General features: G+C 47.7%; 1 protein-coding gene across 3 annotated transcripts in view; it reads left to right on the top strand.

Moving 5' to 3' along the window:
- Positions 1-24,763, top strand: part of CAPN8 (calpain 8) — a 288,408-nt gene that overhangs the window by 55,246 nt on the left and 208,399 nt on the right. For all 3 annotated transcript variants that reach the window (XM_069608633.1, XM_069608631.1, XM_069608632.1), the window contains exon 2: positions 8,214-8,283. In XM_069608633.1, the coding sequence (XP_069464734.1) occupies positions 8,214-8,283 (70 nt within the window). The remainder of the gene's footprint in view (positions 1-8,213; positions 8,284-24,763) is intronic.

Genomic DNA, 24,763 nt, shown 5'->3' with positions numbered 1-24,763 from the left:
ATAGGGTGGTGCGGGATGCGGTTAACTCCAGGCAGTGCTGGTCAGTGATAATGATAGCAGAATTAGTAAGGACTTAAGGTTCACTCGTTGCTGCTCAGGATCGCCTCCCTCACTTCCTCTATACACGTTGTGCCCCCACATGGCCCAGGCTGGGTGGCAACTGCAATAGCATGGCCTAAGCGGGCGCGGTCTATTCCCACGGCACCGCTTCCCAGGCTCTGTGCACGGCAGGAGACCTCGGCCCGTCAACCCCCTGTGCCCATGGCTTCATCACAAATAATCTCCCTTCTTCCTGCCAAGTCAGGCTGATGAACTGGCCTTTGTGCCACCCTGCCGTTGCTGCCTCATCCTTGCAGCCATAAAACAAACAAACCACTCGAAGTAATTATTATCCAATAAATAGCAACATTGTATGTAGAATTTTATCATATAGTTGCTCGTCATATGTAACTCAGCATTGCCCTAGAAACATGTTTTACTTCTGTACTCTGCGTTCATGCTCAAACAACATGTTGAAACATTGGACAATGCATCCTAAAAGTGCCCACTAGCAAATTCAATCACACAACACATCCATACCTACAGTGCTTATATCTGCAAAATCTATACAGTGCAATCGTGCTCCACAGTACTACAAACCAACAGTTATTTAGATTTTCATTAAAACATCCTCCTCACACTATTGATAAGGTCAACACACGCCCTACATGTTTCGTTCTGGGGGATGTAGTGAATAATCACCAGACCTTCATCAGGGAACAGTATAATCGCAGACGGGAGTAATGGCGAGAGCTTTTCATTTCAAGCTGGTGAACTATCACAATTCAATCGTTTGATATTTACTCCAATACATGCTGGTTGGTTTTCTGTTGCATTGCATATCTTTACGTGTCAGTTTCCACAGTCCACTACTGGTGGCAACTTAATGTATGAGTCCAAACCTTTTTCTTCTCATAAGTCACTCTTCACAAGAAACTTAATATAGCAGGTACAGGTACCTACGAGCAACCCATATAACAACAATCAATCACCTGTTTGTACTCAGTATCATCCTGTAGCACCACCACGTTCTTGGCTGACTCACTAGGGGGTCGAGAGGAGGACACTCCATACTGGCGAGCAACTCAGGGCCTCATTACGAGTTTACTGGTAACCTGCTGTTAGTGCCGACGGGTTACCAGCAAACTCGGCTTACCGTTACCAGCACCCGATATCCCGGTGTTAGCAGGCTATTACGGGTGCTGGCAATGGTGATAAGTTCCCATAGGATTGCCCAAATGACAGGCACTGGTAGTACTGGTGACAGTGATTGGGGCAATTCTTTAACGGTAGGGGCCTGAACGTCCGACAGGTGCAGCCTGCTGGTAGTTCACTGCCCCTACCGGCAAACTCTGAGTGTTACCGGCCGTTTTACCATCTTTTTTACCGGACCGGCAGACTCCTAATGAGGCCCATATGGATGTTGAGCATAACTGCTCTACTTGAACCTATCCTTTTTCTCTCCATCATGCAGTTTCCTGCTTTTTATCCAATCACTTCTCCACCCTGTCCTTCATCGCCTTTCTTGTGTTCTCCTTGTAGCAATAAGAGTTGCTTCCGTCTAGCAGTCTACCCCGCACACCTGGCTTTCTCTGCCACTGTTACCTGGCAGCCACGCGCCCCCTTTCTTAGAAAACAGCTCTGAAAAGAATTTGCCTTCAAACCATTTTATGAAAAACCGAACATTTAATTGTGCAGGCATCAAAGATACAACCAAAAAAACCTAAAAGCCGATGAAATATATCAATGCAAGACTTGGGGCAGCAGGTAAGGCATTGAAAAAGGAGTTTTGCACTCGTAGTCCATGACTTAACTATCACAGAACTGCAGAGTTTTGTTGGGACAAGGGGACATCTAAAAACACTAAGACCATTCCCACAAAATGGCAACATATAGGGATAATTAACCAAACAAATAGCTAATGGTAATTTGGCTTTTCTGATGGTTTAGTCACAGAATAAAAGAGGCGTAAGCCATCACGTCACCCTCACAGCACTTGAATCGCTAGACGCCATTTGCCCCTCTCCTTCCAGCCACCCGGGACAGCTGTACCCCTCCTCTGTGCCCCTCTGCATCTTACCCCCGCTGTATATCCGTTCTGTTGTATAACTCTGTAAAGCGCTCTGCTGCTTCTCGAAGCTAGGTCCGCACTCGATAAAATAACATAACATAATACCATTGATCAAAGAGCTGAAAACGTTTAACCAATTAGGTGGTTGGGCCGCATGTATGCATCAAAACCGTCTATGCCCAGGTCCCGTGGTTGCTCCTTCGGAACCCTCACTCCCCCCTGGCATTAAGCCTCAGTTTATCACTGGCTCAGCCGCGCAGGCACTATGGGAAACCCAGCTGCCCCCGAGCACCAGCCCTGTTTTTCTGCATTGTGGTCCATGCAGGGCATCCCTGTTGCAATCCGAGCTCCCTTTCTTGCCACTACTTTTGCCACATTGTAGTGCTTCATGTCATTGGTTCGGAGGTGGCAGCAGCTAAGTTTTACCATTGCTTTCCTGTGATTTGGGGAACGTACTCGTCTACTTTTACCCGGTGCCTATGTTCATCCCCCTCGCGCCACCTGACTCACTAGATGCCGCCCGCCCATTTCCTCCCCGCTATTTGGTACATCTGCACCCCTCCTCTGTGCCCAGCTGTATCCTGCCCCCGCTATATATCCGTTCTGTTGTTACCTCTGAAAAGCGCTCTGTTATACATCTGTACTGTTGTATACCTCTGTAAAGCGCTCCGTTACTTCTCGAAGCTAGATCCACGCTCAATAAATACCATAATAATAATATTAATAATCTGTGGCTGGGTTCTGAGGGAGATAACACTGCCTCCTTGTCCTATGTGTGCACGCCTGTCTCTCTGGGGAAGACAGTGATTGACAGGAGGTGTGGCTGAGATGTGCATTGCAAAAGGATAACGACCACAACTGCTCCACGCAAGAAACCCTCCTCTGCACTCCTTTTCCCCTTATTGGCCCAAGGCTTCAGGGGAGCCCATCCAGTAGAAGCCTTTGGGGTGCATGAATGCCATTAAACCTGAGCCTTTGTGGTGTGACTGACCCAAGAAGTGAAGAGTCGGATAGAAATCTAAAAGTTAAACTTTATTTTCACCAGTTTTCTGCAAGATTGCTAGGATTGTCGATTGACTAATCAACACTTAATAGAAAATTGCCAATGTGATTCTCTGTTTAAGGAGTTTTAACTCCAAGACCCAGTTTGCATTATGTTCATTTAAAGTGCATCTTTCTCAAGAATCCCCAGGAGTTTTGATTCCTGGTTTTATCAGTCATTGTAGTCATTTAAAGTCTAACCTCCCATTCCAACATACAGCGTGTCTGTTCCATGCAGCTCGTAACTCGCACCTAAGTTCTAGCCGGAAGCATGTGTTTTTCTGTGGTTTTCTCAATGAGTGTCGGGTGTATGCACTCTTACGTCCGCTGTGCTTAATGGTGCTTGCTCAATGCATTTAGGAACTCACACCCAGGTTCCAGCAAGCAGTGCTCTAGGAAATTTACTCTATTTCCACATGCATTGGGGATTTGACTGTGACTTTCTCATTGCACCCTTGGAATGGACACTCAGAGTTCCAGCATGTAGCTTGTCTACTCAAGATCACTTGTATGTTCAGGGTTTAGCCTCGTTTTCTTCTCCACGGTATCTCGGCCTTCACTCCGTCTCCTCCCTCTTGTCTCCGGCACGCACTCATTGGTCTTTCCTTCGGACCCAGTCCCAGGCATCCCCTCCGCCTTATTTCTCTCCTCAACTCCCTATGTTCTCTAAGTGCGCTGGGAGGATAGCTCAGGGGCAATGTGGTCATCTTGAGAACAAGACCATGCCAAGCAGCAGGGGTTTCATAACCAGTCCCGCGTTTAGCTGCTGGAGTCCAGTATGAACCACAATATAAATGCCCAATTTAATTTTAAATGCTGGGTCACCTTGTCAGGACTCCTGCCAAAGTCTTCTATTGCCTCCAGCTTTTCTTCTGTCCTGCAAGTCCCACCACGCCAAATCGCTGAAATGCCCCAGACCTGCTCTCGCTACTACCGCTGAGCAACTTGGTGTCAAACATTCAGCGATAACCAGTGGCGGCTCATCCATAATGGGTGAGTGGGCTGGCTGGGGAACTGCATGTCTGTATGTGTACTGGGGCGCTCCTGCTCCTCCTCACACATGGAGACAGAGCAGGCTGGAGTGGAGCTTCTTGTCACCCGCGCTCAGGCTCCTCTATGCATGAGCAGAAACCAGGAAGCTTCCTGATTCCTGTTCATGCTAGCAGGGGCCAGAGTGCTGGAGAAGAGACCTGCGGCAGAACGTACATTTGTTCATGTTTCTTTATAATGTAAATTATGTGCATGAATGCGTGCATGCTTATGATGTTAGGTGAATGAATGTATGATGATCGATGCTGGTGTGGATGAGGGTGTGCTTGCTGTGTAAATGTGTGTGTTTGTATATGTATTTGTTATTTAAATGTGTATGGATGCATGTGTTATGAGTGAGTGCATGATGGGTGCTCGTGTGTATGAGACAGCTAATGCTTGCTGTGTGTATGTTGTGCAAGTGTGTGTGTGTGTGTGTGTGCGCATGTGTGTGTGTTTGTTTGTGCTGGTCCAATCTGATTTTGTCTAGTGGGGGTAGGAGGTTTGTAAAACTATGGCATTTTAAAACTGCATTTTTTTGCCCAATCTCCCTCCCCACCGTCCAAAATCAGCTCTCCTTCTGCAGTGCTGTGGGGGTTTTGGGGGCAGGCATGGCATTTTATTACAGCACATTTATGATAGATGTCTAGTACAACATACCATACTTGCCCCTCTGGATCCCCCAGCCCTTGCATACACACAATCTTTTTGATTGTGTGTGTGTGTGTTAGGCGCTGGAGGGCCCAGTGTACAGGAATGGCAGTTGTTTACTGGAATTCTATCATAGATGTGTAGTCAAGAATACCATGCCTTCCCACTGGGCACCCCAGCACTTTGCATACACACATAATGATGTTGATTATGTGTGTGTGTTTGACGCTGTGGGGCCCTGGGGACATGCCTAGTGCCTCACATGCAATGTCAAGCCTGACCCCTAAGCCCCCCAGCGCCTTGCATGTACATGGTAGTATTCTTTCTGTGGCATGGCATTTTGTGTTGGGCATCTTTGATAAAGCAAGCATGATAAGTGTTATTATGTTTTCATACTTTGGCATGCATTTATTTTTCCAAATTCTCTTTCTATTGTTTTATAAACATACATATATGCATAGAAGCATTGTCACAATGGTAAAAGCTAACTAGAGTATCTTCTTATGTGGGGATACTTCCATATAATGGCAGAACAAACATGGTCATGTTTTCTTATAGTATCATTACTGCCCTTATGCGCAGAGCAAACATGAATATGTTCTTATATGTGAATACTAGGGTATAATGGTGCAGTCAGCATGGACATGTATGGGCAGAGCCAGTGTGAAAATGTTTTAAACTGGTTCATATTGTGCAAAAAAGCATCCTAAAAATGTGTTGGAGAAATGCTCCTGTGCACTGTTGGTGGCTTGCGTCTATTGGATTTTGTATTAGTTACCCAAAAAACCAACTGCAAAACGTTTGGTTTTTTACCCAATATTTTATGCACCATTTTAACCCATTATTTTAAAAGGATTCTAAGGGGGAGAACGCCCCCGACCCCCTTTAATTTGTGTGTTCTCCCTCGCTGCGCTCGGTCGCTGTGGCATATCTGGGACATATATTTATGCCCCTCCAGTTACAAAATTCACCAGCCGCCACTGGCGGTAACCCAACACACAGCCTCATCGAACTGCTTCGCCACGGACCTTGCCATTATCCAGCGTTCCATCATCCTCAAACTCCTCCTTCTTGCATGCCACAGGCTTTTCCTTCACACTGCAGTGTCACGGTCCGGGTCAGCTGACTGACCGTGACACTGACCGACTCTGGCCATGCAAATCCACCATAGGTGGAGGGGATTTTATCAGTGTGTCAAACGCTGGTTATAGTATGAGGTTTAAAAGCATTTGAGTCTGTGTTCTAAAGAGGAGCATCTGAGATCAGAGAACCTTCACAAGAAGACCTTTTTTCAAGGGGATTTCACTTGCCTTCAGGAATGGCGCCAAGGGATCCTCTGTTTCCAGATGGACCCTGAACTCGGCCAGGCGATAGCAGCTGCAGAGTTAAGCAGCCACCCCAGCAGTAGTGGTCAGACTAAGCAGTTCAGCAGCAGCAGTCTTGCGTCCTGGCGGTAGTTCCCAGCAGCAGTCTAGCCTTGTCCCACACAGTGTTTATGGGACAGGGATCAGCCATCTTCTGGAAGACCGCCTGCTACAAAACAGTGCCTAACCCCCCACTGGACAAACTCCTTTTTGTAACAAAGGGGGGAGAGGTGAGTTGTAGAACAGGGTCTGGCCTGTATTAAATATTGCCTGGGCGTACTCTCCCATCCCCAAAATTACATGATAATAAACCCAGGAAGATATTGGCTTCCAGTATTAAAAGGTAGGGTCCTCGTACCGCTCAACCTCAGTCTTGCCTCACCCTTGAGCAATTCAGAAAATAAATAAAGACCGCCCTCTTCTAGGAACACTTCCTTCCCAGCCTGTAAGATACACACTGAACCTACCCAGCCCCTTTTCCCTCCAGCAGACCCCGCTCTACAGCCCAGCCCCTGTCCCCCCCCTCACCCCCTCATTTAGCACTGTTACATGTCCCCAATTTGTTAACACATTGCTTGCTACCCTAAGTGGTATGTTTGTAATATCCTCGCCCTGTGGCCACCTAGCCTGTAAGCCCTACTGATGTGCAGTGCTCTGTTACTCCCCGAAGTTAGGCTTCCACTCAGTGGATAGTCTAAACAGGATGTGATGAGGAAGTGTCTTCTGGGGTTCTGATCGCTTGGGCTCAATGCAGACCCCAAACCTCCCCACCCCACCGCGCCGTGGGGTACCTCCTTCATTTCCACGAGAGCGCCTGGAGACCATACCAATGGCCGCCTGGGGAGGTACACTTTTCAGTAGGATAACTGTGCTGAGGTACAGCTTCTATGTCGCCAAACCAGCTCAGCATAAAGCAGTTGGTTTAATGGCCATACAAGTGAAACTATGAGCTTCTAGGCATTCTTCCAATGGATCATAAAGGTCAAACGATCCCAAGTCTGTATAATGCTTGCCTGCTATGCATCCAGGTTAAGCGCATGACACCGGGAGAAGATCACAGAAACTCTAAACTGGTGTAATGACAACGATGTGTTATTTATATAACGCTTTCGCTAATTCGCTTTTATATAGAATATATTAACATACAATTATCACCCAACCCGGAGTTTGTACTCAAAATGGCGACCATTGATTTTTGCACCAGTGTTTCTGTTGTTGCAACAGGGAATGCAGCCAACATCTGAAGCTCTAATATATTTCAGGGAAAGACATTTATAAACATGAATCAGTCTGATTGTTGTACCTTGTTTCCGACATGACATGAAAAGAAACCCATTTGGCCTCAGAGAAAGGCCCATCTTTCTGCCGGGGAAGGCGGGACAGCGCCTATTTGTCTTCTTTATTGTATACACATAAATAAATAATAAATCAGCTGATGAGATCCACTCTCCTGCATTAGTTCACATGTTATAGAGTCCTTGCTCCTACCTGCCCCATTCCCTGTAATGCTAAGATATGGGAACATGCGTTGCAAAGATCTTCCCTTGATGTGGACTGAAGCCAGATAGGTTCAGTCCTCTGCTACTTATGCAAGCAGCAAAAATGCATTTGCTCAATGTTTAGCACCGGTGCAAACATTGGGTAATGGGACCCCAAGGCAAGTGGGCAGGAGCGGATGTGCCACCTTGCCGCAAGGCCAGCTAGAGAGCCGGTGCATTGATTGCTTCTGAGATCGCCCAGGCTAAGAAAGGCTGTGTCTAGGATGTGACATGAGCATCTTTGCAAATGGCCGAGCTCTGCCAACATAGCACGGGGCCGCACACTGTAAACCATCCACATGTCTAAACAGACCTCCCCTGTGTACACCATGGACGCATTACACTCACCCAATGGCAGCAGCGGGCCATGAGTAGCGTCTACATGTGAAGCATGGCCCTATGAACTGTGTTATGTGTCTTGATCTCGCCCTCTCTCTGTACAGCCCTTACATGCTCTTTCTTCTCTAATTGTTTTTGCAGGAGATTTGTGCCAATCCTCAGTTTATTGTGGGAGGAGCCACTCGCACCGACATTCGCCAGGGCGCCCTCGGTAAGTATGACCCCTCTTTATTCATGCACCCCTGAGAGCAGCTTGCAGGCCCTGCTGACACTTGTTAGGAAACCCCAGCGGAGGGTCACACCAATTAACATGGCTGAGAATTGAATCTCACACATGCCAACATTATCATGTCCATCCAGGAGAGACTAGTCCAGTCCTGCTTTTCACTTTGCACTCCGGGACTTGATGTCCTGGATTTACCATTATAAACCCTCGACTACCAGTCCCAGATTGCAGAATTAAGACCAGGACTGGACTAATGGCTCTCGAATGGAATGGATAATGTTATTATGTGTGAAATGTTATCCTCCTGAAATCAGGCTTGTTTGTGTATGTTTATTGCATATATCTTGCAGATGTTATGTGTTAAAGCAGTGACACTTGGCACTCCAAGTGAATACAGACATCTGGTGATATGTTGTGGGAGAATCATATGAGATTACACTGCATAGAGGTCATTGATACAGGCTCTGTCCGTTGCCGGGCTGCATGGACCTGTGTGCCCAAGGTGCTTGTTTGAGCAGCAGCTCGTTCCACCCCGTGGTGTCACAGGGGAGTGTCAGGAACAGCTGTTATCAATCCCTGCTCAAGCAAACACTCGTTAATCTGCCTTCAGCTCTGCCCTGCGCACTGCTTTTACAGAGGGCGAGGGCTACAATAAACCCTTGAACCGCCCAAAACCGGTGGGCATGGAATTCCAAGAGCTGGTCAAGTGATGGGGTGCCTCCTGCTTCGCTTATGCTTTCCAAGACGATCAAAACCCTGCATCTGTTCTGTTTCCTTGCCTATTGACCTTTCAGCTAATTAGGCCATGTGACCTACCCTATAGCCAATGGCCCTCTAATGGCCTCCTACTCCTAACCTCCTCCTGAGAATATATGCTGCATCTTTTATTAGTTAACCATCATTTTACTTACAGGGTTGGTGTTAGGTCCCCTCTCACCTCTCCGGCCCCCCCGTGTGTCTGTGAATGCCCCCCTCAACTCTCCCAACCTCCCCCCCGTGTGCTGTGAATGCCCCCTCATCTCCCCTGCCCCCCATGTGCCTGTGAATACCGCCTCTCAGCTCCCCGGCCCCCCTTCTCCTCTCCCTTATTCTTAGCACTTAATCTTATCATGGTCCCTCACCTCTGATAATAGCTTGTCTGTCCCCCCCTGTTTTTCCCTTTGTTTTCTCCTCCCTCGCCCTTTCCAGCACTAACTTGGTTCAGTCACTGACCCTTAAGATAGTCATTGTTTTGTTACCTCTCCCTTCCCTCTCCCCCACCCTCCCTGCTCCTCCTCTTGTCACTCTTGCACTGCAACAATTGTCGTCAGGCATATTAATGCTACTGCTACCACTGCCCTATCAGTGGCCACACAGATTTCTTTCTCTCAAAGCCTTGTTTTCCTGGCCCGCCGCCAGTGGCCTTGGGTACATCCCTCAGGGGCACATGCCCACTGTTTCATCTGTTATTTGCATGCTGTGAGAGTGACCAGTCAATTCACAATCCCCGCAACAAAAGTTGTCTACAGTTCACCATATGTCTCCTGGGTAATTAATTCCTGCCTGCATACAAAATGGCTCCACCAGTTCTCTAGGAGGTATGGCCTCTCACTTCTTCAGTAGTCCCTTGTCCTGTCTTCTTCCCATGAGATGGGTTTTGTGTTTTGAGTTTTTTTTTTTCTGGCCAGCATTCAGCTGTGACTACACCAATTTTCTGGTTTTATGAGCCTTTTGCCCACCATTGCGGTTGGCTCTATCCCTTCCAAGATGGTTGTATGATGTTCTAGAGCAGCAACCTCTGCAGCTTGTCCTGGGCCCCTGCCCATTAGCTGCTTCTGGCTTCTTCCACCAATCGACTTGACCGGGAGGCGGGAGCCGGCACACTCTCCAAAGGCCCACTTCTAAGGCCCCTGTCTGCTCCTTGTCCGCTGACAGGCTGCTACATGAGACTTTTTACCACAGCCCAACCTTCCTTGAGGTTGCTATCCCTGGACTACTGGACTACCATGACTCTTTTATCTCACCCAGAATTGGTTAGTTACTTCCTCATGACTTCACTGTACCCTCACCTCTACCTGTACTCTCATCTCTCCCTCTAATGTACTAAATTAATCAGTTTCAGTACTCACTCTTACCTGCTTACTCCCACCTCATTTCCATAACAAGGCCATACATGTAACTTGAAAGTCAAACTTGGCTGTATTTTGCATTTAACTTGAAAGTCAAAATTGGGTGGATTCTGCATTTAACTCATTGATTGTAACCTACTAGCCTAGTGACTTTTTCCATACCACTGTACTTGCATACTCCTCCCTCTGCCTCCTCTCTCCTCCCACCCATGGCGCTTTCTGTTTCTCCCATCTGCTCCAACTGCTTCTTTATCAACTATCCTTCCCTTCTCATTAAAGTCTGGAAAGTAGAAGTTTAAAAAGGATATCTTGGCCTCTAACCCTGGTCTCCCTATCGCAGATACCTACTCCAGCGCCTCTTCCAGACAGACCCTCACCGACATCCTCTTTGTCGTTCCTTCGCCAGATCTATGTACCCCTCATATGATCTCTGTGCTCTGTCCTGTCTCCTCCTCTCCCATTAACGGTGGCACTCACTGGGAAGTCCTCATGGATGTCTTCGACTCCTCCAGAGTCATCCTCAATGTCTATCTTAATGGCACTGTCATGGTCCAAGGTCCTCAGGCCAATTTCCTCCTCTTCGATAGGCGTTTCCGTCACCTCATCAACTTCCTTTCATTTCCGGCTGTCCCTTCCTTTCATTCCTTGGCTACCTTGCCCTGCCCACTCCTCCCTCCTCCTCTGCCCCTCTTCAAGCTACTTCCACTCCTCTGCAGGGCGTACCTCTGATTTGTGCCCTTTCGCAGAAGGTCTTTAAGGCTGGCAACCGTCTGCATCTTGCAACTCTCGCTCTGCTGTCAAACACTCCTCTGACATCTGCCACCTCCTTGAAGAACTTGACCTTGATGTCCTTGGTCTTACTGAGACATGGTTCATGGCCAGCTCTGTCACAAGCTTTGACACTCTCCTCCATGTTGGTTACAAGATCCTCTCCGAACCCAGGTCCACCCGGCCCAGAGGTGGTGTAGCCATGATCTTTCCTCCGTGGATTCCTGCCTCTAGCATTCCCACTCAGACTTACTCCTCTTTCGAATGCCTTGTCTGCAGGCTCTCTATCTCTCCTAGCCACTCTCTTACTGTTGCTACTCTCTATCTGCCACCTGGTCAAATCACCTCTTTTCTCTGTGACTGGCATGACCTCTCCTCCTCCCTCCTGGCCTCAACAACTCAACTCCTTTTCCTTGGTGACCCCAACATCCACCTCGATTCTCCCTGTCCCTCTTCTTTGCTCTTTCATGACCTATGTGATTCCCTCCCTCTCTCTATACTCCCCTCTGTCCGACTCATTCTGCAGGTCACACACTTGTTGTCTTGATCTCCTCAGGCCTCCCTCTCTCTATCCCTCTGACTACTCTACTCTCTTGGAGTGACCACTGCCTCCTCTCATCTCTCACTCTCTTCCCCTCAAGCCAAGCGTACCCCAACACTGCCACCTACCTTCTCCGGCATCCATCCCATGAAGCATGTATCAGTTGAGGCTTTCGCTGCCACCCCCCCCCCTCCTCCTCTGGCTGTCTCACACCCAGACACAGCGGCCTGTCCCTTCTCTACTCTTCTATTTCATTCTGATTCTGTTGGCTGTCTCCATGACTACCAGTCTCGCTTCAGAGCTGCCAGAAGCACGGAAACTGCTCTCCATAAAAAAAATCCATGAAGATCTGCTCCCCAACCTTGACTCTAAAAATTACCTATGTCCTCATCCTACTCAATCTCTCCTCTGACTTTGACACAGTCAACCATACCATCCTGCTCAAACATCTTCATGATAACCTGGGTATCACAGATCAAACTCTGGCCTGGCTGAACTCTTTCCTTTCTGATCGACTCTCCCAGGTCATCCTGGGGTCCTTCCTATCATCTATATCCCTCTCTACCTGTGGTGTTGCCCAGGGGTCTAACCTCTCGCCCTGGCTTTTCAAGCAATACCTGGCAAATCTTGCCCACTGCATTGCCCTGTTCTGCTCAAATTTCCAGTGCTACGCTGACGACACTCAACTCATTTTTAGGCTGCCCTCTGCCACCTCCTCTCCCTCTCTCATCTCTGATTGCCTTACTGCTATCCAAGATTGGTGTTCTGCCAATGATCTTTGCCTGAATGCCAGCAAGACTGAGAGCCTCCTCATCTGCATACCTTCTCCTTCCTTTCCCTCACTCTCTGGCCGGCTTCCCTTGGCCCTCCTCCTACACCCACCTGCGAGGCTAAGAACCTTAGGGTCATCTTTGATTCCACACTTTTCTTCTCCGCCCACATCTCTGATGTCTCTAAAAAGTCAAACTTCCTACAGCACCTCCTCAGAGGTTCTCTGCCTTTCCTCTACTTCCCCCAGAAGCTCATGGTCTCCCAAGCTCTGGTGCTCTCTAGGTTAGACTATTGTAACAGCCTCTTTCTAAATCTACCTGCCTCTACTCTCCGCCCATTGCAACTAATCCAGAACAGGACTGCAAGACTTGTCCTTGGCCTCAAGCCCTGCGATCGTATCTCTCCAGCTCTAAAATCCCTCCATTGGCTCCCAGTGGATGCAAGGATTAAATTCAAAACCCTCTGCAATGTCTACAAGGCTTTCTGGGGCCTGGGTCCAAAATACCTTCAACTATCCCTCTGCAAATACCTCCCCTCTTGAGCTCTTCGCTCCTCTACCTCTAACTCCCTCAGGGTCAGTTGTTTTTTAAAGAAACACGCCAGGGGTAGATCTCTGTCTTCGGCTGGGGCCTCCCTCTGGAACAGCCTCCCTGCCAGTATCAAACTTAAGGAGACCCATCTCTGCTTCCGGAAGCACCTCAAGACCTTCCTCTATGCTCCTGCCTTCTACCTTTCTCTCCTCTGCTGATTTCCTGTCTGATGCTGCACTGGTCACCTGGCCACCCTCTGGTTTAGGGCCCAGGTCACTGCCCGCCCAGTTGTACACCCGCACTGTCTCCCGGCAACCCTTGCATTTGGGTCTGGGTCTGTAACACTACAGTCCCCCTACCTGCGCTTTTGGACACCTGCTGTCTGCACATACCCTTGCACCAGCCACCTGCTGGCCGCACTTCTTGTTATTGTTTTGATACCATGTACAGCACTGCCCCCTCCCTTTTCCCCTGGCATTTTTCCCCTCTCCCCTCCCCTGCACTTGCACTATCTCAAAGTCACTTGGCCTACTAAAATCATTGTCTCTGTCCGCCCTCTGTTCCCCCTCCCTTGTCTCGTCGTGCCTTGAAAGACTTAGGCGCGTTACAAATGCCATATCATATCATATCACACCAGACGTGGGTCTGGCCTCTCTTGCTGACATTACTTTGTATTTTGCTTAATACAGCTTGACCTAAAGCTGCTTGTAGGAGAAAATTGCACTCACCAATAGGTTCACCATATTACACTATATTTCTGGTGGTGGTGATGATAGATGACTGCAGAAAATACTTTATGGGTCAGGTGGTCCTTATGTTATATGATATGAGGCGTGATACGCAACGTGGTGGCACGGGCCAGGTGGTTCTTATGCTATATGAAATGAGGCGTGATACGCAACATAGTGGCACGGGCCAGGTGGTTCTTATGCTATATGATATGAGGGGTGATACGCAACATGGTGGCACGGGTCAGGTGCTTCTTATGCTATATGATATGAGGGGTGTTACGCAATGTGGTGGCTTCAGCGTTGCCAATTTTCAGGTGATTTGTAAACTGCTGCTGTGGGGAGGAGGACTGGAGTCCCTTTGAATCTATGGAAATAGGAACGAGGCCTGGAGTGCCTGCGAGCCTCATGCAAAAGCTATCGCTGTCCAAACACAGCGGTGCTAGGAGGTGCCATTCACCTGCTGTTGAATTAGGGAGCGGCACTGATAATCCCACGCGTTCTACTTTAAGGCAAGTTCCCACACCTCTGCAACATTTACGTTATGAGAAGTGGATTTATACCGCACACCGCTACCATTTCCATGGTCTCCAGGCGCCACGTTTAAGTCAGTTATGGAGGCATCCAGCCTCCCATTACATGCAACTGGGATTTAAGTTTTAAGGGCAACATAACTGATATCCAATTTGTGTTTATATCAGTTCACCGACCATCAAAGTGTAAACTGCTGTCATTCATTTTGCAGCACTTTATAAATTACCAAAATGAAATAAATGTAACAAATTGCGCACAACTCGTGCAGGGTTACTCAGATGCCGGGCAGAATTGGTCTGACCACAAGGGGGAGCTCCAGGGAAACCTACCACGAACTACCGTATTGCTCTTGTCTAAATGCTCTGCATGTGCCTTTTGGGAGCAAGCACTCCCCAGGAACGGGTTCAATATTTGGTTAACTGAACTGTGGTTACTATCTCAGCAAACGTAAACCCCTAGACCGGAGAGTGACGTCTCTGCTGCCTATCTACTAGCTATCAAATCATATAAGCACTTTAGACATGAAAGACCTAATCAGAAATGAATGTGAGGCGTAAAGGCTGAGGGCATAGCTGACAATGCAAGCCGAAGAGAGAGAAGCATGAGGTTTAGGAAGTTATTCAGTTCCTGAAATTCATTTTTATTTAGCAATAATTGGGTACTGAATAACTTTATAATAAAGGAGAGCAACACAAGTATTTAGGATGTCTCAACATGTTTCAGTCTGTGAGTTAATAAAAGACATTTTTAAGGAGAGTATATAGAAATCCTCTCTGACCATGCAACGTAATGTTCTCAAACAGTCCTTATACGTACATGGCTGAAACATTATCAATTTTTGTTATATTGTGTTCTCTTTTTATTTTGTGAGATACTCCAGGGGACTCATTTATATGCAATGTTTCTCCACCCAACAGCCATGGATTTCGTTTCACGTATTAGTAATTTAGTGGGCGCCTTATATTTTAACATAGAAAGTCAGTCAGAAAAACACAGGAGTGAGAAAAAGGTTCCACTCAGGAGTAAACATGAAAAAGCCCAGAGTCCAGCAAAAGAGCTGGGTGACTCCAAGGTTAAAGGGAATTGGCAGAGGAATGAAAATTATCCCCAAAAGAAATGTACTTCAGTTCGCGAATTCAACATTTCAAAACGTTTCTTTGAGGCATGTCCAGAGTCAGAGGGAGCATGAAGTCGGCTGCATGAGTTCCCGTTGTACGTACAGACGTCAACAGGGCATGCCAGTAATACTATCCCTAGTGTGACGTCCACTGTCCCCACGGTCCTTCATTCGTCGAGGTCCCTCAGATTGTTTTGTTCTGACAGGAGGACATGAGGTTGCATGAAGTGTAGTGTGAGTACAGTTGTATCCAAGCAGATATAGTCAGAAAGCTCATAAAACATCTATGCACCTTCTCTCGGGGGAGGAAGGGTGGGCGCATGTGAATCTAAAAGGATGCAAACATAAGAAATATGATTATGGTGAGTAATGTATCTCTTCTGAGGCTTGTGCAATCTGCTTAGATCACTGGCTATGGATAGATTAGCGAGCAGTGTTCAAAGGTGGAGGGTCATAAGGAGTAGCAGCAAATAATTTTAGAACTGATTGTCCCACCTGTGCATCTGTCTTGGAATGTGTGTCAATGCAGTAGTGCTTAACAACTGGTAACGTTCTTTCTGGAAGAATATGCTGTGGAAATAGTCCAGTTCAGACAGTCACATTCCTACTAAACAATAATTTGATGTGTTTTGTCCATACAAACAGCCCTGCTTTGCTTTATCCAATCTGATGTCTATTAATTAAGTGGCATTGTTCACTGGCACCACCTAACATTGCAGGTGCTGACCCCATCACCGGACCAAAGTGACAATATGCCTGCTCAGGATGGGCCTCATTACTTGGTAGGCGGTAAGGGTTTACCGGTACCGGTACTGGTAAACCCTTACCACGAGTTCCCTTTGCGGGACCCGACCTTAACGGCTGGTTTTACCACAGAGCCAGTGTTCTTTCGCTCCTTTGACCGACATGCGGGGATCCATTTGTATGTGAATTACGCCGTTCACGGCCAGAATCGTTGAAGTTTCATCAAAGATTCCAGAAGGCCATTGGGCCTACTCCGCACTTCGGACCATGTTGGAGGAGAAGAAAGCGAAAGTTTCCTTTTCAAGCTGTGCTCCAGCTGCAGATTACTGAATTTTTGTAGAGGACAAACCCCTCGGTTCCTCTGTCTCCATCCAGATCACCGGGAAGCAGATTGTGAAATCTGCCTCTTCTCTAAATGACCGTGAAGGATCGTCACAGTAGGCTGGGGGTGTGGCTCAGTGCCAAGGCCTCTGCCCAGTGTGACAAGCAGGGGCATGCCTCACCCTGGACCAGCCGCTCTGAAGAGCAGGCTTTTAAGTCCTTTGATAGCAATCCATCCGTGGTGGCCCAGGACGAGGCCAAGCACTGCAAGTCTGTTTTCTGCGCTCATCCTCACCATCTGCCTCCATCGCTCCAGCTCCTCTTCGAAGTGGAAATGGGCTAGCCCGGCGAAGCTGCGGGAAAAGCCAGAGAAGACCAATTAGCAGGAGAAGGTGACAACCTATCCCAGAAGGCCCAGGTGAAGTAGTTGCCGACGATTGAGTTGGTGGCAGCCGCACTCTTGAAGGTCAAGGGGGCTGACCCACTAAACGTAGCCCCGGCGTACCCAGAGTATCCCTACCCCCGAGACGGGAGGGGTCAACCAAGCTGGTGTAGAGGACACCAGAGAAGAGGATGCTATCCCTGAGCCCGAACCCGACCACGGGATGCAAAAAAGGGGGTTCCATGGGAGGCCTCAACCATACTCCAGTGCACGTCTATTTCTTCCTCGGGCGACCAGTACCAGGAGAACATGGGGTCTCTACAAATGTTCCAGGAGGGCCTACCTCCCCTACCACTCTGAAGATGTATCGCTGGACATCCTTCGGGGAAAGAGGAAGCGAACCCCCCCTATGCGGCCGCATCAACCTTCACACGTGCCCTCCTCCCCCAAAGACACAGGGGACACACGACATGGCCACAGCGGTCTCCTCCAGACGAGGTGGGGTGTTCCATGCCATGGTCGCCAGGGCGTCCGTGTTAGGCAAGATTGTGTGCAGTATCCTTTGGAAGACTACGGCAACAGGAACCCAACCTTTGATAGAAGTCTGTACTACACAGGTTTGTTTGTATTATTAATTTCTAATGTGCTCCAGACCTGTGGGTAGCAGGGCGCAGCAAGTAGGATAATGCAAAGCTTACAAAGTTACAAATTATACAAGATACAATAATATACAGGAATAATAAAAAGCAGTGAATTGCATGAAAATGGTACAGATAACATATCATAATTCAACAAGGAAAATGGGACCAGTATCGGGTGTCAGACCTAGAAGTAGGGTGGGCAGGTACAGATGGGTTACTGGTGGTCATTAGAGATGAAATGTTGGATGGCGTTCCTTCTCAATAGTAGGTAGGGTTGATCTGCTCTTGGGTTGTTTGGTAGTAGGTTCCAGGTTTTAGCAGCCTTCACAGGGAAACTATTACCAACAATCGTGGTTATCTTAAATCTAGGTACTACTAGGCAGTTCGTGTTGGTAACTCTGGTTTGTCTAATAGAGGTTTTTTTATGTATTTTGTTCATGAGGTAGCTAGGGGCGGCATTGTTAAGAGCTTTGTGTGTCAAAGAGATCATTTTTAATTGTATTTTGTTGTCTGTGGATAGCCATTTATGTTGACGTCTGTTGGCGGATGTGTGCTCTTTTATTTATGCCAAGCGCTGCTCGCAAGGCATTATTTTGTAGTTTCTGGATGGTTGATTTATTAGCACCACTGTAGAGGGCATTGCAGTAATCGATCGTGGAGAGAATTAGCGCAATGGCCAGGATCATGCAACTGTTAGAAAGGAAAGACTTGCCGGCTCTTATCAGTTTGCAAGTATAGGCGGTGGTGGAGGCCAGGGTTTTTAACTGTTTATCAAATGATAGAGGGGAATCCAGGTAGAAGCCAAGGGTTTTTAGTTCCTTGGAGACCCTAATATTTCCGTCAATGTTGAAGGAGGAGAATTCCTGGCCTAGTTTTTTGGTTGTGTGAACCCAAGATTAACATCTCTGTCTTGTCGTCGTTCAAGCACAAGCCATGAGTGGCCATCCATGCCTGACCGATGAGATATACTCTGTTCACCAACTCTGAGTCCTTACTATGATCCCCAGAAAGTGGGAAGAGAATCTGTTTATCATCTGCATAGTTAGTGTAGGTGATACCCAGAAGGTCCAGATCGTCAAACGGGTTTGGTGAAGATGTTGTATAAGGTTGGCGAGACACAAGAGCCCTGAGGAACGCCACATAAGATAGGGGTAGGGTCAGCTGCAGCCGATGAGGGGGAAATACTCTAATTGTTCACTTACTGAGGAATGATTCTAACCATTTGATGGGCTCAGGAGAGAAGTGGGCAGCAGAGTCCAGGTGTCTGCAAAGGACCTTATGGTCGACCAAATCAAATGCAGCTGAAAGATCGAGTAAAAGCAGGAGTGCTGTTCTCCCTCCATCTCTCCGCTCATCAATTTGAGTCTTTAAATCGATTAGGGCGGTTTCCGTTCCGTGTAATGGGCGGAAGCCAGATTATCTAGCTCCTAGGAGTTTGTGCAGATCAAGGTTTGTTGTATCTGGATATAGGCGGCTTTGTCCAGTATTTTGAGGAGGAATGGCACTGTGGTAATGGGTCGATAGTTGGTTGGTATAAGCGGATCTAAGGTCTGTTTTTTGAGGAGTGGGAGACCCAAGAGTGTTTTAAATTAGCTGGGATAGTACCTGATGTGAAGGAAGCATTCATTAATTTTCAAATGAATGGTGAGAGGTCTCTGGTGGCATCTTTTATTAACTGTGCTGGGCAGATATCACCTTTACAGTTGGACAGTTTGAACAAGAGTGATTTTTTTCTACTTCTAATGGAGAGGTTTTGGAAATATGAAATGTGGTGTGTGCCTCAAGTGAGTCACTTGGTGGTGAGGTATTGGGGGATATGCTGTAAATTGAGCATATCTTTTTTTGCTGTATTTTGGTTTGGAGTGTATTGATTTTGTTTGCTAGCGCATTTTGGATATCTGCGCACCAAATCTTATCCTTGGTAACTAAGTCTGGTATAGCTCTTGGTGACTCTGTGTGCATTTAGAAGTTGTACCCAATAGCCTCTCTGAGAAAAGTTGCATCTACAAGTTTACCCAATAGCCTATGTGTGTATTTAGAAGTTGTGCCCAATAGCCTCTCTGAGAAAAGTTGCACTTAGAAGTTGTGCCCAATAGCCTCTCTGAGAAAGTTGCATCTACAAGTGTACCCAATAGCCTATGTGTGTATTTAGAAGTGTACCCAATTGCCTATGTGTGTATTTAGAAGTTGCACCCAATAGCCTCTCTGAGAAAGTTGCATCTAGAAGTTGTGCCCAATAGCCTCTCTGAGAAGAATTGCATTTAGAAGTGTACCCAATAGCCTATGTGTGTATTTAGAAGTTGCGCCCAGTAGCCTCTCTGAGAAAGTTGCATCTAGAAGTGTGCCCAATAGCCTCTCTGAGGAAAGTTGCATCTACAAGTGTACCCAAAAGCCTATGTGTGTATTTAGAAGTTGTGCCCAATAGCCTCTCTGAGAATAATTGCATCTAGAAGTTGTGCCCAATAGCCTCTCTGAGAAAAGTTGCATTTACAAGTGTACCCAATAGCCTGTGTGTGTATTTAGAAGTTGCGCCCAATAGCCTCTCTGAGAAAAGTTGCATTTAGAAGTTGTGCCCAATAGCCTCTCTGAGAATAATTGCATCTAGAAGTTGTGCCCAATAGCCTCTCTGAGAAAAGTTGCATTTAGAAGCGTACCCAATAGCCTCTCTGAGAAAAGTCCAATTTAGAAGTGTGCCCAATAGCCTATGTGTGTATTTAGAAGTTATGTCCAATAGCCTCTCTGAGAAAAGTTGCATTTAGAAGTGTGCCCAACAGCCTATGTGTGTAGTTAGCAGTTAGGCCCAATAGCCTCTCTGAGAAAAGTTGAATTTAGAAGTGTTCCCAATAGCCTATGTGTGTATTTAGAGGTTAGGCCGAATAGCCTCTTTGGGAAAGTTGCTTTTAGAAGTGTACCCAATAGCCTACGTTTATATTCAGAAGTTGTGCACAATAGCCTCTCTGAGAAAATTGCACTTAGAAGTGTGCCCAATATCCTAATAGTCTAATATCATCTGTGTAATGTAGAATCTAGTACTGTGCCTAATAGTCTAAAATCCCTTTTATACTAAACTTAATCTAGAGGTAGACCTAATACCACCTCCGATGTGCAGTCAAATCTAGAAGTGTACTTAATAGTACCTAATACCCTAACATCATCTCCGGAGACAGTTGAAGCCAGAAGTGCACCCAATAGTTAATATCATCTCTGTGCAAATTGAACATGGAAGTGTACCTAATAGCGTGCTCCCACCAAATTTAGAACTACAATCAGAAAGCCCTCCTAAACTCCACCTAAAAGTCCAACTAAAACCATACCTGGAGCGTTGCTACATTCAACTTCTCCTTGAATAGCTTACCCATATTCCAGTTTATTAGAAGAATGCCAGCCTACTAAAAGAAACTCTACCAACTGCGTTACTGTGCTGTAGCTACAACTAAATAGACTGCCTAACTAGCATAGCCTAGGGTCTAGCTACAGCTCAAAACGGCCTAATATCTATAAACTAATACAACCCTGAAATCAAGACTACTCACAGCCAGTGATATAGAAAAACATATAAAGCCCAATAAACTTAAGTTTCAATTGAGACCACTCCTAACAGCTCGTACTAAGCATGAGTGCACCCACTCCAACAGAGTCTGTCGGAAATGACCACCGTGGACTGCCCTCACTTCCCGGTGTGCCTTCTGCCCCATACCCCCCTTCCCAAATCACCCCACCCTCCTTTGCACTCCCTACCATTCCACTCTCCAAACACCAAGCCAGAGGGGCACGATGGCGAGCCAACCACCCTAAGACCACTCCTCCCCCGAACTCCACCACCGGCCAGTCCACGTTAACCACGCCCTCTCCCCTCACTATTTTAGCGGGCACACCTTGCTCTGCAAGCATCCACCTCCCGCCTTGCCCACAAACCCCCACCACCTTTCCCCCCCTGAACACACCCTTTCCCGTCCCTAAAAACTGCACGCCTAGCCCTAGCAAGAACCGAAGCCGCATCCCTCTCCCCCTCTAGCCCCCCTTCCCTCTCTCACACTCCAATCGCAACAAGGAAACTAAAGAGGAATCACACCTGGTCCCCCTCAATCTCTCAGCACTCCTCGTCTCCCCTGTCCCGACCCTCCTCCACTTTCCCCCAATCACCTCCGTCCCCCGTAGCTTCGCCTTTCCAGAAACCCCTCTCCCTCGACTTCTCATCAACTGTAATGGAAACTCCTAACCGCCCACACCCCACTTTCAAATCCCCCGAGCCAAACCCGTTCATCAGAACACACGCAGCCACCCAATCCCGCCCGAAGCCCGCCAATCCTTCTGCCCGCCCACTCTTCCCACCTATCATCACCCATCCCCTCCCTCTCCAGCTTCCTCTCTCTCCACCACTACCCCCTTCCGCACCAGCCCCGAGACCAACCTCGCCTGCCGATGTGAACTGCATCCTATTTAATGCCCGATCCGTAGCAAAAAACAGATTCTCCATCTTTGACCTCCTCACCTCTGACAATCCAGACCTGGTTTTCATCACCGAAACTTAGTTCTCTGACGACTTCGCACCAATCGCCAGTGAAGCCTTCCCCCCTGACTACTCCCTCATCCCACTGAACTGTCACTCTAGAGGAGGGGGAGTCGCATTCGTCTACAAGTCTTTCTTCCACGCCTCAATCATCGACAACCAACCTTCCATTCCTTCCTGCGAATCACTCCTCGTTAAACTATCCTTCTCCCCGTCGCTCTCGCACAGCTTCCTAATAATCTACAGGCCCCCAGGCTACGATAGACAATTCGCAAACAACCTCTGCGACTCAATCGCCACCCTTCAACTAAACCATCCCAACCTCACCCTTCTTGGAGACTTCAACATTTGGCTTGACATCCCCACCAACCCTATGACACACTCTCTGGTTGACGGTTTAGACGCAATTAACCTCCAACCCCACATAAATGGCCCGACTCACTATAAAGGACACACTCTTGATGCTATCTTTAGCTCCAACACCCTGATTCATTTAAACCCACCCCCATCATCTGGTCCGATCACTTCATTCTCTCTTTCGCCATTCACTCACCCGACCCCACTCCCGTACTCGGATCTGAACCGCCAAATCTACGCAAATGCTGGAAAAAACTAATAATCGTCCCTGACCTAGCCGACGCACTCCTCTAATCTCCACCACCTACCTGCCAGCTGACTAAACAACTAACCCCCGATGCCTTTCACTCATGGCTCAATGCATCTCTGATGCTGCTCACACCCCCTTGTAAACCATCATCCCGCCATGGCCTTTTCCCCAGTTGGTTCACTCCTGAGTTGAAGACCACTAAACAACTATATAAATACCTAGAACGCAAATGGCAGAAAGACAAAACCAAGGACAACAGGGCCATCTTGCCCCGACACCTCTATCAGTACAAGGCTGAAATCCGGAAAGCAAAAAAAGCCCACTACAACTCCCGAATCATAAACTGCGAAAACCCAAGCAAGGAACTCCACAAAATCATCTGAGTTCACCAAACCGGCTTGCACCACGACCGTCCCGACCCCCTCACAATCACTGTGTGACTCACTCTCCCTCCACTTTTACACCACGGCTCTCGAAAGAACAAATACTCTAGCCACCAAACTGGCTCTCTCGCATCCACCAGGCAATACCCCCCCTTAGCGGCCAACCCCCCCAGCTGCGACCACTACGCAACCAACGTTTGAATACTTTAGTCCAATATCACCAGAGCAATTTCTCAATTTTCTATCTTGTCGCAAACCATCTGGCTCCCCGCTGGACCCTTGCCCGGCCACAACCCTCAAAGAACTTTTCGCTTCCATCTCCGCAGGAAAACACGCAAGATCCATAATGAATGCCTCCCTTTCCCCTGGTATCTTTCCAGACGCATTCAAAATGGTTCATGTCAAACCACTAATTAAAAACCTTCTCTCGACCCTCTCCAGCCCAAAAACTAACACCCCATCTCAAACACCAGATTCCTTGCAAAACTCATTGACCGAACCGCCTACTCCCAACTAAATGCCTTTGTCGAAGCCAACAATCTCCTAGACCCTGCACAATCAGGTTTCAGAGCCCGTCACGGAACCGAAACCACCCTAACCTCAATCTGGGATGACCTTAAAATGACGGCAGAATCCGCGGGATGCACAGCACTAATCCTTCTTGACCTATCCGCCGCCTTTGACACAATCAATCACTCAACCCTCCTAGACCGCCTCCACTCCCAAGGAATTCGTGGAACCGCTCTTAAATGGATAGCTTCATTCCTCAAAGATAGGTACCAAATAACGATACTCTCCACCTATACCTCCCAAGCCCGACCAGTCGACACGGGAGTCCCACAAGGAGCATGCCTATCTGCACTCATGTTCAATCTCTACTTGATCACCCTCCTTCCAATAGTTCGTTCACACAACATCCTGTGTTACAACTACGCCGACGACACTCAACTAATTTTAAAACTAATGAACTCAAATCCCAACTCCCGACCTGACATGGCCTCCTGCCTCCTCAACATAGAACTCTGGATGACCCAAAGCCACCTCTTGTTAAACCCCTCCAAAACTGAAATCATGGTATGTGGCAACTCCGAGCTTCTTCCGCAACCACTACCCTGGCCACCCGCCATGGGCAGCTCACCGACCCCCTGCAAATCGTGAAAAATCTTGGATGCATCCTTGACTCTGACCTAACACTCTGGCGCCAAGTCAACAATGTCTCAAAATCCTGCCACTACCACCTTAAAACCCTTAGGTGCATCTTTCCATATCTCTCCTTTCCTAACAGACTCTCCGTGGTCCAATCAATTGTTATGTCAAGACTGGACTATGCAAACCCCATATACCTCGGACTCCACGCGTACCAACTGAATAAACTCCAAAGGGCACAAAACGCGGCAGCCAAATTGCTGCTTGCGCTAGGCCCAAGAGACCACATCTCCCCTGCCCTTAAGATGCTGCACTGGCTTCCAGTAGCCCGAAGGGTGACTTTCAAAACCTTATGCATCTCCCATCGAGCACTGCATAAAACCGGACTTCAATATCTTCAAAACAAACTAAAACCCTATCACCCCCTCGCACCCTAAAATCAAGCTCAGCCGGCCTCCTAGTCATACCTAAGACAAACTCAGTCAGATTAGGCGGATCATCCTTCTCAGCCTTGGCCCCCACCCTGTGGAACTCACTCCCACCCCACATCTGCCAAACTGAGGATTTAACATCTTTCCGCAAACTGCTGAAAACCTGGCTCTTCCCCTAAAACCAACTGGGAACCAAACTAACC

This window comes from Ambystoma mexicanum, chromosome 4q (assembly GCF_040938575.1).
Source record: "Ambystoma mexicanum isolate Mex_15411 chromosome 4q, UKY_AmexF1_1, whole genome shotgun sequence".
NCBI lineage: Eukaryota > Metazoa > Chordata > Amphibia > Caudata > Ambystomatidae > Ambystoma > Ambystoma mexicanum.
This window is presented reverse-complemented; position numbering and strand designations above follow the sequence as displayed.